General features: G+C 45.4%; 2 protein-coding genes across 15 annotated transcripts in view; one reads left to right on the top strand and one right to left on the bottom strand.

Moving 5' to 3' along the window:
* The window catches only part of ELOVL2 (ELOVL fatty acid elongase 2), a 39,494-nt gene extending 24,587 nt beyond the window's left edge, over window positions 1-14,907 (top strand). For 2 of the 3 annotated variants that reach the window (XM_031435201.2, XM_031435200.2), the window contains 6 exons: window positions 1,946-2,133; window positions 5,653-5,730; window positions 9,327-9,498; window positions 12,021-12,145; window positions 12,630-12,764; window positions 14,639-14,907. In XM_031435201.2, coding sequence (XP_031291061.1) covers window positions 1,946-2,133; window positions 5,653-5,730; window positions 9,327-9,498; window positions 12,021-12,145; window positions 12,630-12,764; window positions 14,639-14,764 — 824 coding nt within the window. In that variant the 3' untranslated portion in view covers window positions 14,765-14,907. The remainder of the gene's footprint in view (window positions 1-1,945; window positions 2,134-5,652; window positions 5,731-9,326; window positions 9,499-12,020; window positions 12,146-12,629; window positions 12,765-14,638) is intronic. The other variant, XM_031435202.2, reaches the window with a different exon arrangement.
* SYCP2L (synaptonemal complex protein 2 like) overlaps window positions 8,139-16,562 on the bottom strand; it is a 61,968-nt gene continuing 53,544 nt past the window's right edge. For 4 of the 12 annotated variants that reach the window (XM_064476195.1, XM_064476196.1, XM_064476194.1 and 1 more), the window contains 3 exons: window positions 15,041-15,114; window positions 14,413-14,681; window positions 10,657-13,634 (listed from right to left, as the gene is read on the bottom strand). The gene's annotated coding sequence lies outside the window, so the exon portion shown is untranslated. Of the gene's footprint in view, window positions 8,916-10,656; window positions 13,635-14,412; window positions 14,682-14,939; window positions 15,136-16,562 lie in introns of those variants that run through there. The other 8 variants (XM_064476188.1, XM_064476187.1, XM_064476191.1 and 5 more) reach the window with 7 other exon arrangements.

Raw genomic sequence — 16,562 nt, 5'->3', positions numbered from 1 at the left:
ATTAGGCACGTATTTAAATAAATATGTAGTGCAAATAAACGAATAAATTCTGAACAACATGTTTTGTTTCCCTTGAGTCTTTCTGGTTCACAAAGATGTGAAAAACCTGCAAGTTGTCTCCTCAGCATCACTGGGGGAGGTGGGGAATGAGGTTTTCCTGTTTCTCAGAATCCTTAAACGGAATCATTTAGGGAGTATTTAGACCACTCTCTAGTTTCTACACGGGCTCCATAAACTACCCTAAGGGAATGACTATTTGCACGGTTTTGATGAAATGATGCTCTATGATTGGACAGAGCTTTACAAATCATGTATTTTCACATTGTCTTTGGTTTTTGTTTTCTTTTCCAGTTTATCCTTGGGAGGCTCCTGTGAGGCAGGCAGGCTGGGATCCCCATAGCTCGTGACCTGCTGTAGTTAACGTGTTCTGTTGAGTTCTAGCAGGGAGCACAGAAGGCATGGCGCGCTAACATCGCCATGCGGGGCTTCTGGGCGGCTGGCTTTCCACGTGACATTTCCACTAGGGGGTTAACCAGCAGTGTCTCTGAGCCAAGGCCGCACTGAACTTTGCCATCAGTAAGATCACAGTGACCTGGAATTATGTGGCTAGGGGATTAGCTAAGGATAGGATTGCAGTTGTTTGCTTAGCTTTGGTCATTTTTATGGAAGTTTCCTTTGTGGCAAGGAGATTGTGAGATTGACAGTTGACAGCTGGATCAGGTGACCTCCACAGTGACAGGGAGTCTCGCCCCAGGCCATCAAGAATCCTTTTCCCCTTTGAGAAGTGGCCCAGGCTTCAGCGGTCTGAGGCCACCTGGTGAACTTACAGGTGTCCCCGAGCCTTTTCTGACTTGACCTGCTCCATGTTGGTACCATCAGGATAGGTTGTTCTGGGCAAATACTTGACCCAGACGTGGAGCTAATGTCTTAAGTCCCAAAGATAATAAATGTTATGAGTATTTGTTCCCACCTTTTGGTTGGAACGGTTACGACCCTCCCTAATGACCGTGGCAACATTTACAGAACCGTGGCAAGAGAAAAGGAAAGCCTCAGGTGCTGTATTAGGTAATATGTGCTACTCCACGTGCCAGTTGCTACGTATCTGGTGAGTCTCCCTCAACTCTGCACTAAGTGGTTATAAGTTGTAAGTGACACAGAGGAGAAATGTGAGACGTGGTCCATCTCACAGAGCATATGCCGCAGCTGGGAGGTAAAACTGACACCTCTGAGACGACGGAAAGCAGGGAAGTAGACCGTGTGTGTTACTAGTTTCCCGTCGCAGTGAAATCCCGCCAACCACGCGGCTCCCAGCAGCAGCTGTTGACTCAGTTCTGAGTCCTCGGCGCCAAGGCTCTGCCTTTGCTGTCTCCAGCTTGGCAGGCTCGCCCTACTGGAATCCCACTGCTCCGTTTGGGTCAGCTGAGCTCAAAACCATTCCTGGTTTCTGCACAATGATCCTAAGCAAATTCTGGGGGCTGTGGGTTTTAGGAGTTAGAAGACGGTATCAGTGTGCCTTCTCTCCCACCTACTCAAAGCTTCTCGGTGGGAGGCAGGTGTGAATTCAAATCCTGACTCGGCTGCCAACTACTGTGTGGCCTTCTCTAAGTACTAATGCTTTCTGAGCTGTTTTTACATCCATAAAATGGCACAGTAAGCTCATTTGTGTTTATTGAGTTCAAGTAAATACAGTAACTGTTCCCAAGTTAGACTTTGAAGAACTATCGCTTGCCGCCTTTCTCACTTGTCCCCGTTACACAGGGTCCAGTTCAAGCCACGTTTGTTCCATGGAATCTTCCTAACTGCTCCAGCCCCTGCTGGCTGCTGCTCCTGAACTATCAGCCACACGCAGCTTGCCTGCGCTGGGCCGTTGTCCCTGTCGCGCGTGGCGGCTCACGACTGGCCACACCGCTGCTCCTCCCGAGCCTCACTGTGCGTTTCTTTTCAGATGCTCGAGTCAGAGGCTGGTTCATGTTGGACTCCTACCTTCCTACCTTTCTTCTCACTGTCTTGTATCTGCTTTCGATATGGCTGGGCAACAAATACATGAAGAACAGACTGGCCCTTCCCCTCAGGGGCGTCCTCACCTTGTACAACCTTGGAATCACACTGCTCTCCGCGTACATGCTGGTGGAGGTAAGTGCACAGCAGGAGGACATCCCCCGAGCGACTTTCAGGAGCAGTTATGTCTGGCCTCCCGGAACTGTCCACCATCGCCTCAGTGCTGTCCTCTACCATCTCAGAACAGCGCAGGGAATGACACTCAGTACCTTGTAATGGCCTGTAGTGGAAAAGAATATGCAAAGGAATATACGCGTATGACTGCATCACGATGCTGTCCACCAGGAATTAACACAACATTGTAAAGACACTATACTTCAGTAATAATAATCATTAAAAAACCTCAGGAAGCTCTTCCAGCATTTGATATTATTCCTTCCCAAAGTCCTAGCAGTCTTTGTTTCTAACTTGAATTTTTCTTACTCCAATTTAGACCAATTTATTTAGTCCTTAGTCTTTCATTGTAATTTAAAATCACAGTTTCAATCTGAATGGGCCTTAAAAGGTCGTATGTTACCGTTTTCTCCTTCTGTAGATTATGATACTGAGGCTTATAAAAGCTAACCTGACTTGCCTGAGAATACACAGCTGTTATGGAACCGAGTATTTTTAAAATTAAATATCAAATGCAGTTAGTTGGACCGAAATGCAAATATACCATCCCTTAAAGGCTCCTCCCCGCAGCTTTGGACCGCCGTGTGTCCTCAGGGCTGACTTCTGAGGTCTGGGGCGACACTCCAGGGGCCACAGCCGCTCTCGCTGCATCATGTCTTCCCTATTCCTTTAGAACGTGCCAAACCCAGGCAATTTTTTTTACAAGGAAAAGAAAAAGTAATGACTGCCCTGCCTCTACAGCCAAAGGTTTTATTTTACTATAATACAAGAGAAAATGTCAAAGTGTTAAATAAACCTGCTTGAGAGAGAAAGAGCTAAAACATAACTAAACCCTTCCAGGGAAAAGTTAGGATAAAATCATTCATATAAACGATCAGTGGCTGATGGTGGCACAAGTGTTGCTGCCTTCCTGGTGTCCTTGGAGTCCACACAGAAATCAATTCTTGCCCCAAATACAGGCCCTCTCAGCTTGGAGATTAATCTGTGCACTAGTCTAACAGGCACCATTCTAATAATGGTTCATAACTGTTATCTAAAATGACTGTCAGGAAAATCTGATTGTGGGATTTTAAGCATCAGAGTGCAGGAGGTGGAATTTGGGGTCAGGAAAGCCACGCCAACAGCTTGGAAATCACGTCACATGGCTGTTCTCTAGTTCACCTGACTCTAACGGGAATTTTTATTTTAGGTTCCCTACTAGGTAAATTTTAGTTACCTAGATGCGTTTGCAAGATAGTATTTGATGGGGCTAGTGTCTCCCTGTGTAACAGAGAGGAAGCTCCTCCTGCTTGGGCTGTCCGCAGAAGTAGCAGCCGTGCCGAGGGGCCAGCCTGAACGTGTGACCGCGTCAGAAACTCGTCCCTGCTGGAGGCTTTGATGTAGGTGGAGTCAGAAGACCCGAAGTCAAGTGTCGGCTCTTCGCTTTCTCTAACTCTAAAGGAGTGACTTAGGTTCACTGAACCTTAGACAGCTCGGCTTTAATATGGTGTCTGTCCTGCCTTGCTGGCGTGGGAGCGTAAGGATGAGTCAGTCCTGTTCAGCCGACGCTGAGTACCTGCTGGGTGCGGCCACGGGGCTACAGAGATGGCTGGATGTGGCTTCTGTGCTGGGAGAGCTCACAGACTAGCACAGGTAGCAGCTAGTAAACGTGAAAAGGCCTCGTAAATTTTCAGGCGAATATTAGGCACCATCAGCCAGAACAAGAACAACAGCTTAGTGTTTAAACAGCCAAGCGCGCGGTTTGGGGGAGAGCGTCTGCCCGGAGCTCGCTTCCCCACGGCCGGTTTCAGCCCCTGCTTGCCCGCTGTCCCTCTTCCCACACGCCTGTCTCTTGGTGCAGAATCACGCTGCTGACGGATTGCTCCTGGTCGCCTGCCTGTAGCCTCTCTCAGGGCGAGGGTTCTTCTCTTGGACACCACGGGGGTATGTTTAGTAGACCAGTCAAGTGACAGCTTCCTTTAACCTTGCTAACTGGTTATGCCCAGGCCAGAGGTTCGCTCAGGCCAGGAAGCTACACGACAGTTATGAATTATTCTTTCAACGGATAGGTTCTGCATCCCTGTGCTGTGGCAGGGGGTGTTCTGGACTCTGGAGCACAGCCTTTGCCCTCGGGCACTAGGGAGCCACGGGCTGGGGGCAAGGTGAACTTACATGCAGGATTTTCAATACAAGTACTGCTGTACCATGCAATCCGCGGACACGGGGGGACCACGCTGTGGAGGGGGGCTGTCAGCCAGACACAGACTTTCCACTGTGCAGAGGCCGGCGCCCTGGCCCCCGTGTTGTCCAAGGGACACCTGCGTTCTTGCCATCTGGAAAGTTCAGTCTCTTTTAAACTTTCACTGGATTCATTTATCCTGGTAATCTGTAATTGTGATGTTAACTGCAAGATGTTTTTGTTAGAAGGAAAGAGCAGTAAATAAGGATATTGGAGAAAAGACTCTAAAACATCCTCATTGTTTTTAGTAGTTCATGTCTTTTGACTGTTCAATTCATTAACGCCTCTCCCTCCCTGCTCTGCTAGTGAATGCTAACAGTTCTGCACCTTCACACATTTCTGATAAGCAACAGAAAATTGTAGGCATTTACATGTAATATCTTATGTAAATCAAAGCCAAAGGCCTTATATTCTGGAATTTTAAGTTTCTTAGTATAGTGGGAAAGAAAGAAGAGAACTTCTTTTGTAGAATTTTCTGCAAAGAAAGTTCATCTTCTTATAATGTTGTAGAAACACTAGGCAAGGAATTAGAAGGGCCGAGTCCAGTCACTGCTGGACCATTTTCTAGCCTGTAAGCCAGAGCGAACAGTCCACTTTCATACAGTCATCAAGACGCGCCCTCGGGAAAGCGCCGAGCGCGTCGCCGCTCCAGGCGTTGAGCAAGGAACCCAGATGCAAAGATGAGCAGAAAAGGAGGCACAGACTTTATGGAGCTTTTTTTTTTTTTGAGCATAACGGGGAAAACAGACATTAATCAATTATAATCACACAAATGACTGACTACCACGTAGCATAAATACAATGAAGAACTTGATTTAAGAACCTTTCTGAGCCTTGGGATTCACATCTGTGAAATGGTAAAAACTTCACAAAAGGATTGAGATGATCAACTAAGATCTTTATATATAAGCCAGCGTAAAGCACTATTAAAGCTTTCATGCTGTTTCCTCACATTTGTTTACACTTACTTCTACATTTTACTTGCAGAAACTTATGATAAATTCCTTACATAAAACACTGTGTTACACAAGCAATGGCTAAATTCTGTTACTTTTGGCAGATGTAAAGGTTAGAAGTAAATTATATTAACTAAGGAGTGTAACCACTGATAGCAGTTCAACAGCAAGAACTGGGTCGAGTCAAACTCCAGTTCTGGGAAGAACTCAAATCTTGAACAGACGCCAGTCAGAAACACGATGGGAAATCCAACACAAGAATTTGGATGAAAACTGAATTCCCCCTCTTCCTTGTTCCTTTGGCAGCTTATCCTCTCCAGCTGGGAGGGAGGCTACAACTTGCAGTGTCAGGCTCTTACCAGCGCAGGGGAGGCCGATATCCGGGTGAGTCAACCTCTGTAACTCTCTCTCCCTGTAAAGGAGGGGCTTTCTCCTTCCAGACACGGGGTTGGAGGCTGGGATTAGATCAGAAGCAGTCTCCTGCCCTCGTGGAGGTGCTTACTGGAGGGGGGGACAGACTGAATGAACAAACCAGGACGCATCCACACAGTGCTTCCCTCTGCAAAGGGCAACGAGGATGCCCTCTGCCCTGGTACAGAAGATACCGGATACAGCTAAGTGGGAAAAAGCAGCCCGCAGACCGTGCTTATAGGAGAGTGCCTTCTGGGCAAGAAATGATGTGAACATGTGTGCGTTTGCTCATGTTCTTAGAAAGAAACAACAGCAGAATGCACCAAAAGCTACCAGAGTGGTTTCCTTTCCAGGGAGGGGACAGGGCAGAGGGTTTAGGGATGGAAGCTAGACTTCTCTGAACGTACCTTGTCTTATATCTGACTTCAGGCCCACTAGGTGTTTTTACAAAAGTATAAAACAAAATTAAATTTAAAAAGAAAGCAAGGCAGCCCCCCCCAAAAATCTTGGAAATAAACTAGAATAACGTACCCATATCTTAAGTTAACACAACTACCCAAAGAAGAATTATTTTGGTGACTCTAGACACTGTGTTTTGACTGCACATCCCTAGTGAGATATAGCTTAACAGTATTCAGGAAGTTTTTGGCTGCTATTATTAATAAAAATACTGATACTGCTTTTTATGAGACTGTTACAGGTACACTTAGAATAAAGTATATAATAATGTTAGTATCATACAACTCATATTTGAAACATCATAGATGAGATTATTGAAAAGTTAAACTCAAACCCAGTAATTGTAGATTCAAATTGGAAATATTAGAATTAACTTTATTCTTTCTAAAAACAAATGTATTTCTTAGCTCTGTCTACAGAAAAGGCCTGGTTAGTCTGCGACAACCCAGCAATGAATACCCAGGTTGTGCTCTTTAAATAAAATCCAAACCAGAAGGGGTTAGGGTCCTCAGAGAGCTGGCTGATTCCTGGTTTGGGGGTGGGAATGTATATGAGAAGAATCCAGGCCACCTTGTGGCAGAAAGCAAGGAAGCCGCCCCAGATAGTAGGGTTGTGACAAGAAGATGTAGGAGCCACCTTGAAGGGGCTCCCACAGCTAATGATGGGACAGTCTGAGTATTGTAAAGAATACAGACATTAGACGTATTAAAAAAATTTTAAATGATGCAAAAAGAATCCTCGTTGCTTTTTGAAAATTGCTAGAACACCAATTCAGTCTAGAAAAAAAAATTAAAGGGGAAAAAAATCAAAACATCTTGGCTTTCATATGTGAATTTCCAAATAACTAAAGAGGAAGAATTCTTCTCCATAAAAAAAAAAAAGAAAAATGCCCAAGTATGAAGAGAGCTTGCAAACCACCCTTTGGCAGCTTCTTGTGAAGTAACAGAGCCAGGCAGCCGTCATCTGTAAGCGATGAACCTGCGGTGGGGGAGATGGGTGGGAACTTAATGACTGGATTAGGCGGTTGCCACCCGAACCCACTGTGCATCTGAGTCTCAGTGGAACGACCAGAAATCACGGCCCCCTGGGTGTGATGTTACGGAGCACCCACGGAGCACGGTTGACTTAACTGCGTGGGATTTTCAATGCAAGTACTGCTGTACCGCGCAATCCGCGGACATGGGGGGCCTGCGCTGTGGAGGGGGGCTGTCAGCCAGACACAGACTTTCCACTGTGCAGAGGCTGGCGCCGGGGCCCCCGTGTTGTCCAAGGGTCACCTGCGTTCTCGCCCCAGACCTTAAACCTGAATCCAGTCAGGCCTCTAAGTCGAATCACTATTTACAGAAAATGCGGCGGATGGAGAAACAAGGTAAACAACACTAGGAAGAAACCGTATTCCAGGTCCGTACTGTCGGGAGTTCTGTACAACTGACCTCTTTTCTAAAGAAGTGCAGGACATGAAGGAAAACAGGAGCAAGGAAAGGAGCCTGTCACTGGTTAGAAGGGGCCTAGCCACCGTGTCAAACAGGTGCAAGCTGGACCCTGTCTGGGTCCTGATTCAGACAAATCTCTTACAAAAAGACACTTCTGAGAGAGATTTGGACATTGATGAGGCTATTAGAGGATCCTGAAGAGTTGTTAATTTTGTTAGATAAGATAGTGTCTGGAGGTTATGTTAAAACAAAATCTCCCTATCTGTTAGAAATTGTGAGAGAGAGAATATGAGATACTCTGGATTTGCTTATGCTGCCTTCCTCCCACACCAGCAAAAGTGGCAGGAAATAGAACTGATTCCACAAATGGGAATCATATTGAAGATTCTGAAGTTCAGTGTTAGATACCAGAGGGTTTGTATGACTTACTCATTCTGCATTTGTGAATGTTCGAAATTTTCCATAATAAAAAATATGGGCTATTCATAAGAGAAGGTAGAAACCTTTTAATTACAAATTTTAAGATGTGCATTTTTAAACATCTTCAAAGCTATAATGCAAAGAGTAAGATACACAGATTATACCCATTTCATTTCCAATATGTCATCACAGGCCGTTGTGCTTTGGGACACGTACAGTTCTCTGAAGGTCATTGTCCAATGTATGTATTTATTTATGGTTTAATATTTTTGAGGGTTAATTTTTCCCTTAAACATTAAGAAGGATAACACCCCACCTTGTGATTTTCTTCTTGGGAAGTAAACAGTAGGGCATTACATTCTGATGTCAAAATTCCTATCATACAGTGTTTCCTTTCATGTTTAAATGTTAGTGCTGAGAACACAGTGCCTTTATTGAAAGTGTTTCCTGCAGATGGGATTGTGAGGGCTTCAGGAGGGAGGGGAAGTGGCAGTCATGACCTTGTACCATGTTTGTTTTTTTTTTTAAAGGAGGTCCTGGGGATTGAACTCAGGACCTCGTGCATGCTAAGCAAGTGCTCTACCACTGAGCTATTTCCCTCCCCCCAGGTAGCATTATGTTTAAGGGACAAAATATGAACATTAAAGGAACAGAGGAAAAAACCAGTGTAACAGCAGTAGTGATCTCCTGCTGAGCACTGGGCCCTGAGCAGATGGTCTCCGCCCCCAAGTGACTGACAGCCTGGTGGGAAGGAGTCCTCACACTCACCCTGCTTGGCTATGGCTGTTGGTGACAGAGGCGTAAAGTGACTTGGGACCACAGATGAAGAAGCCGGGTTAATTCAGCCTGAGAAAAGAGAGGAGGGGGCTAGTTACAGAGAAAGCTGGTATTCGAGAGGAGTGCTCCTCAGACGGCAGGACCGTGCCTGACGCTGGGTAGCAGAGGAACGCAGGGAGGAGGGGGAGAGGCGTGGGCCGGATGCCAGGTGGTGCGCTGGGAGGAGGGTGGTGGCCACAGCAGCCCCCAGACCTGGGAAGAGCCTGCATCAGCGTAGACTTGGTTCTGTCGCTGCAGAGGAGTGACTGGATCGGATTACGTGCTTTGCAGAGAGAATTCCTCTCTAGAGTGGGCTGGATGGCTGGGACCAAAGGCTCCGGGTGAGATGCTTTCCTGACGGTCTGAGAGGCAGGCGCGCTGGGGCGGCCCCGGGCGATGTCCTGGCTCACCTTTCCGCCCTCCCATTTCTCGTCCTCACAGGTAGCCAGGGTGCTGTGGTGGTACTACTTCTCCAAGTTAATTGAGTTCCTGGACACGATTTTCTTTGTGTTGCGGAAAAAAACCAGTCAGATTACCTTTCTTCACGTCTACCATCACGCCTCTATGTTTAATATCTGGTGGTGCGTTCTGAACTGGATACCTTGTGGGCAAAGTAAGCACTTTTGTCCGTTTTTCGGTTCTCGGTGAGGGGTCTCTCAGTGGGCACTGCCCGAGGGTCAGGGGAGGGAGGGGCCCTCCCAGCCTGCTTGTCGCACAGGGAGCACACGTTCCATTTCTGGTCTTTGATCTTGGCAGACTCTTTGAGTATTAAGGTTAAATTTTTAAAATGTTTTCTTTTTCATGCACCAAAAACTGTCGGATGACTCTATTACCTGGTGCTGTAAAACTAAATGTAACACCTTCCACCGTCACCACTTGGCTGTGATATAGATTGTTTTTCAACTTTCTTTTTTTTTTAAAGTCATTTCAACTTTTCGGGCTTGTTTTCTCATTCTGAAAAAGTCATGTCGCTCTGACCCACAAGAGCAATTAATTTTTTTTTTAATGAGAAGTCACTAAGTAATACATTTTATTATCACACTCAATGCCCTCATTCATATGTATGTATTTTATACAAAACAAAAATTTCATGGACCAGTATTTAGCCTGGCTGTGTGTGATGTGCGTTTAAAACAAAATTTGATTTCACTTTTCAAAACGCTGCTCTCACTACATTGATTTCCCAATTCACTAATGCGTCAGTTATGACCTGCAATTTGAGAAACACTGAACTAGAGAGAACGGTACTTTTCTATTCGGTACTGCCTTGTGCCCAAGAATTTAACAGTATTCTGTGAAAAATTAGAACAAGTTAAAACTTAATTCAAAATTAAGTTTTGAATATTTTTGATATTTTGATATTTTTAATATTTTGATATTTTTAAAAACCCCAGGGTATCTGGAAGACATCAGTGACTGTGAAGATGCAAATTTAAACTACAGTGCGAAGAAGGAAATTGCTAGGGGTGCACTGGGCAGAAGGAGATGCTGTTACACCTCTCCTAGCCCGACAGGCTCCGGTTTGAGTTTAGTTATTAAGACTATAATAGACTTATACTGTGGTCAATATACTGACTATAATCAACACCAAAGGACAGTTATCAAGGTTAAGAATTTTAAGTGATGATCAACAGCTTCATTTACAAATCACTATAGCATCTAAAAGTCAGTCTTAACTGATCACTGTGTAAAGACATGGTATTTCAGTCACAGGGATTCTGTGTGTGACGATTTCTACTCAGTCTAGAATATCATAAAAAAAACTATAAGCAACTATTTATTTTTTTATTAGTTGATAGAAATGAAAACTGAGGTTGGTAAAGAAATATCACTGATTCTATGCTGCCTGATACTCTAAAAACTATACTTGTGTGTTCAGATAAATTCTCCACCTTGACAAAGTATTCCATCCAGCGTTTAAGGACTTGCTAGATTCATGGCAGTGTTCCTCTTGTTTCTTACTCATTGATTTGCGCTGATCTATCCAGATCACTAATCCAGGACTGGGAAGCCAGGCAGGAGAACTGATTAACCAACATCCAAAAAACTGTGCAGTGCCTTTTAGTTTACATATATTCTCATTTACTCCCGTCACGACCTTAAGCAGTAATTGTACTCATTTTCCAGATGAGAAAGGAAATTTACCAAGTCAAAGTGACATGTCCAAGGGGAGGGGCACAGCTAACAGGTGTCGGCTAGCTGCTCAGCCTGTCTCTTCTCCCGCCGGATTGAAAGCTCAGAGACCAGCCACCTGGATCCCAAGCTGACACAGAGCACGCACTCTGTGCTGGGCACCGTCCTACGCACTTCACATATTGATGGACGTACTCCTCACAACAGCCAGCTCCATTTCCGTTTCCGACATCTCACCTCTTGCAGCTCAATCCTTTCAACCCTTAGTTGACCCAACATAGACCTTAGCCCCACCTTGCTCCTTGGCTTCCTGAAATACAGTTCACCCATGTTAATGACAGAAGCTTTCATGAAGGTGACAGCAGGGGATGGAGGACTGCCATGGCACAGCGTAGCACAGCAAATATCCTGAAACTGGATTCTACGGTCCTTATCCCAAAAGTGCATGAGGTGGTCCAGCTCCTGGTCCAGTCTCCCGGGCCCGCCTCGCCGCCTCCTGCTGGACGAACTTCCCTCACCTTCCGCAGCACCTCCTGGCTTGAGGTCCCTGTCAAGCAGACTTTATTCACTTAATTATGAAGAGCAGTGCACTCTCCTCAACCCTCTGGTGCGCTCTTCCCGCAGTCCCAGGGGCGCAAAGCTTTAGCCACAGCAGAGACACTTGCTCTCTCAAAATTCTGCTGCCTTTAGGCTAATGTTTCGTTTTCTCCCTGATTAGCTGATAAGGATGACGGGGACAGCAGAACCTTTGCAGGTCAGGAACGACCTGTTTGGTTGGCACCCTGACTAGAAGACTGCCCCGTCCAGTCTTCCGTCTAGGGGACTTCCGCTGAGTCCCGGGAAAATGGCACAACAACCGGGGTGAATTCATCAGTGTGAACTGTTAGCGCTGTATTTGTTACTCACGTTTAGTAACGATGTACGGGAGGAGCAGCACTGGATGAAGAGTGAACAGTCCTCCTTTCTAGAAGACCAGTAATTTTCCATACTGTACTTTTCTAGGCTTCTTTGGACCCACGCTGAACAGTTTCATCCACATTCTAATGTACTCCTACTACGGCCTCTCTGTGTTTCCATCCATGCACAAGTACCTCTGGTGGAAGAAGTACCTCACGCAGGCCCAGCTGGTAGGTTACCCCGCGGTCAGCGCTCCGCGTGGAGAGTCTGCACGTTCCCACGGGGGGGGGGGGGTGGGAGGGGGCAGGAACCCCGGCCCAGACGGCAGAGCTCTCCTGGGATGAGGAGGCCTGTTCTCTCAAAATGTTGCCTTGTAAGCGTGAGACCTTGTGTGTTAAAACGTCCTTTGTGTCGCAGCTAGCTTACTCCTCGCTCTGAAATGTAGATGAATGCTTTAAAAATTAACGTCTGTGACAGCATTTTTATCTAACTGATTTCAACTGGGATTTTTCAAGGAGAAAATTAATAATGGTACAATTATATACAGTTCCTAACAGAACTGCAAACAGCATTTCTGGATAGAGTAGTGGGCTGCTTCAGCCTTCTGTTTCATGACTGTGAGATTTAGGGGGGAAGAGGGGTTGAGTGCTAAGCGTACGATGCGCAGGGTGGTGTCCCCGGCCGGTGCCTCAGCGCGGTCCCCTGTCCCCGCAGGTGCAGTTCGTGCTCACCATCACGCACACCATGAGCGCCGTCGTCAGACCCTGCGGCTTCCCCTTGGGCTGCCTCATCTTTCAGTCCTCTTACATGCTCACCCTGGTCATCCTGTTCTTAAACTTCTACGTTCAGGTGAGTGAAACAGAAACAGGCCACGGCACAGTCTCAGGCTCCGCACTTTGCATTATGTGTTTCACGTTACTAATTAAATGTTACGGCAGCACGTGCTCCTGGATAAATTCAAGTAACAGAGGTCCACAACGTACAGAGGGGAACTTGCGTTCCTAACTCCCCTCCCCGAGTTGTCGTCCTCAAAGGACGATGGCCGCTGATGGCCTGGTGGTCTTTCTGGGAAACATGTTCCAAGCAAGCTTAGCAAGTTTTACCAGAAGTATTCTGCATCTGAATCATGTATTTGCACCATGCTGCCAAAGTCTGACCTCTGAAAGTTAAACTGTGTATAGTAACACAGGTCCAGGAAATTTGTAGGAATGGAGGAAAACACGGGCTAAATGAATTTAATATTAAATCGGTTCCATATCAGCTACTGCAATGTTGGAGACTCACTGTTCATTCGGAAAAAAAAATTCTTTTAAGGCAAACCAGTGTGGAAAGGTCATGCTGACTTTTAAAGTGTCATTTTCTTTTCAACCAACAATTTAAATGGAAGAGAGCTTCAAAATGCCACTCGACAGCGACTCTGTTATGTAAGAACTGACGGCAGCAGGACCAGCACAGGCCTCAGGGCCTCAGGTGGTAGCGAACTGCTCTCCTTTGTGGGCTGGGGAAAGGGCGCTTCGTGAGAAAAAACGAGAAGTTTATTCAAAACTGTATTTTTGGGATTGTATTCAACTATTTTCTTCTTCTTCAGACAAACACGTGCTTGCTGACTTTTTTAGTTTGCATTTGCTGGTTTTAGACAGAGTACAACTGTGGGAACAGAACTTCTGACAGCTTTTTAGCACTTGTGTTTCTGAAATTGGACTGGCGAGGCTTTGTCTTCTGTAAGAGATAAAAGTTTCCTTTGAGAATCTCTAAAGAAATAACCATTGATAGAACCAAACAAAGCCAACAACAAAAAAAGAAAGAAATGCTGAATGTTGCAGGGAGGCTAAGGGAGTCGTGGCAGGGGTGGGGGTGGACACTTGGGACACGGCAGTCCAGCAGGGGGCCTGGGCCCTCAGAGCTGCGGCCCCACACCAGGTGGTCTGAGCGGGGTCCCTAGTGAAGCTGAGTGTATGTGCTTTTAGCCTTCACCCTTGTTGATACTAGTGCTTTAAAAAAAAAAAAGTTAAAATGAGGTCAGGTGTTTTGTCAGAATAGGAATATGCCAATAGGATATGCCAAAGCACACATCCACCCAGAATCCCGGGCACTAGGACTTTTAAAAATAGTAGCACTTTTTCACTTGAATTGTATTTTTTAAAAATTACAGCCTTAAATAAGTCACGGGGATGTAATATGTGCAGCATGGTGACTTTAGTGAATAATGATTCATTATTATGCAAAAACTGCATATTTGAAAGTTGCTAAGAGATTAGGTCTGAAGAGATCGCATGACGAGGAAATTCTGTTAACTGTGGTGACAGACGGTGAACTAGACTTACTGTGATTGTTTCGGTGTATGCAAACTTCAAACCATGGTGCGCCCCTGAACTAACGTATGTCACTCGTACCGTAACTTCAGAAAACTCCAAAAAATTACATTCTTTCCAAGTAAGCAACCAATACAGAATACTTTGACTGCTAATCCCATAAATCATACTACATAAATACTAACCTGATGGAGAGCAGGTGAAACAGCTTTTCATTGGCATGCGTGCATTCGTTTTGTTTTTACCCTTTATTTTTAACCAGAAGCTTAAAAACTGTCATCACAAACAAGAAATCTTGGGCAGAAAGTTCAGTACCCAAGAAAATCATGCATTGTTTTAGACTGTATGTCATATGATGAACAAGGTCTTAGAATCCTTTTCTCTTTTTCTCATCGACGTGACTACATCCAGACGTACCGAAAAAAGCCAGTGAAGAAAGACATGGAGGAGCCACCTGCAGGGAAAGAAGTTAAGAATGGTTTTTCCAAAGCCTACTTGACTGCAACAAACGGAGTAATAAACAAGAAAGCACAATAAATGTTGAGTAAGAAAGCACATGAGCCTAACAGATTCGCTTGTTTTAAAGCAAAGACTGAAATGAAAGTTATATATATATATACATATATATATATGTTTTAGCATAAACTAATTTCTTTTTGAGTTTATAAATCATTTGTATCTGGGATGTATTAATATATTGCTATTAGGTTACTCTGTTAACTGAATGCTTCCGCCAGCATTGAGGCGACAACTCCGTAGACCTCAGAACCGGTGCAACTTCTCGCTCCTTCCCGCTCACGCTTAGCCCCTCACCAGAAACGGTCTCTGTAACGCCTTATGCACAAAGCTGGACACCTGGATCAGTGGTTTCCACAGCGAGTCTTCAACTAAGAAGTGAGAGTTTTGTTCTGATTAAAATGTTGAAAACAAAGTGTTAATTATCTTCTAAATACAGGGTATGCCCTAATCTGTATTAAGCAATAATTGTCAGTACATGAAGAATCAGTCCATTTGTACCTTTAGGAATCAACCCCAGAAAAATCTCAAAATGGAATGACAAATGGAAGACCCAGCAGAGCTCTTCTCTTGGGAGTCTGACTCCAGAGAGGGAGCTGCCAAAGTTCCACAGCTGCTCCTAATTCTCAGTTTAGTGACATGGTATTACCATAAAGTTTTTTGTTTTTTTTTTTTTAAGAAATGAGCATTTTTTATTTTGAAGAAAAATCCTCTGCCAAACCCTCATAGCTCAGGGGCTTTGGACAGGAGTAGTTCCTCAGTTTTCATCTGGTTTCCTTAATTATTTACACACTCATGTCCACCTCCCGTGTCCAGGCGCCCTAGGTCAGGATACAGATGGACCTGATGCTCAGCTTTAGAAGCAGGATCTGAAGTTAGTCGCCCACTTCCCTCCTGAGTGAGGACTCGAGTCCAGTTGGCCTCGTGCCTTAGAATGATATGCCATTGGAGTATTTATAAATCAGAATTAACAGAGCAGTAGGGGCAAAGTAGACACGGAGTTGGTCAACAGTTTATGAGTCTACTCGTGATATTATCCCCAAGTACCTGATTGCTCTTCTCAGGTTAAGTTTTTGAAAACAGGAAGAGAAAGAGGACCATGGAAAGTCTCCGGCTCTGAGCCCCAGGCCGGCGCGCTCAGCACGTCCTCTCCCCGCTCCGGGGAGACGAGCGAGGGGAGAGGACGCCAGTCCTGGCCGTCGCCTTCCTCCCAGTGGGGGGGGGGGGGGGGGGGGACGGACCGCTGTTTACTATGAAACTGGACCAAGAATGGAAACTGAGGATATTTCCTCAAGATTTGATGAAGGTTTATACCCTATAAAATCACTACCTATATATACCCTGTAAGACAAGATTTGCCAACTCTGACGCTTTATCTTCTTTCCTCCCTTAATGTAAGAAGTTCTTAGGTCACAACATTGACCAATCAGGCTTTTTGCCATCGCCCAGCAAATGACAGTCTGGGAGCCACTCTGTCCTTTGGGGGCCATTAGTTTTTTTTTTCTTCTGAGCTTTAGTTTTTAAGTTACTTTTAAACAGGAAGAAACACACTTCTGCTCTGACACGTACACTGACACTGACCACACTGACTTTTCCAACTTCTGCTCCCCGTAAACGCTGCTCGCGATCCCGGCTGCTGGGAAAGGTGACCGACCTTAGTCCCGTCTTCACGGTGAGGGCCTCGTGCCCTGTCAGACCCCTCCTCTACCCGCTGATCCGTTTCTACTGAACAGACATCTTCTGTCTAATGCCCACTTACTCGTGGATCTATTTTTCTAAATTATTTTCTAAAACTGACCTGCTCTAGGTGCTCAGCCCC

The sequence above is a fragment of the Camelus dromedarius genome, chromosome 19, assembly GCF_036321535.1.
Source record: "Camelus dromedarius isolate mCamDro1 chromosome 19, mCamDro1.pat, whole genome shotgun sequence".
Taxonomy (NCBI): Eukaryota; Metazoa; Chordata; class Mammalia; order Artiodactyla; family Camelidae; genus Camelus; species Camelus dromedarius.
The sequence above is the reverse complement of the archived record's forward strand: the minus strand, read 5'-3'. Positions and strand labels throughout refer to the sequence as shown.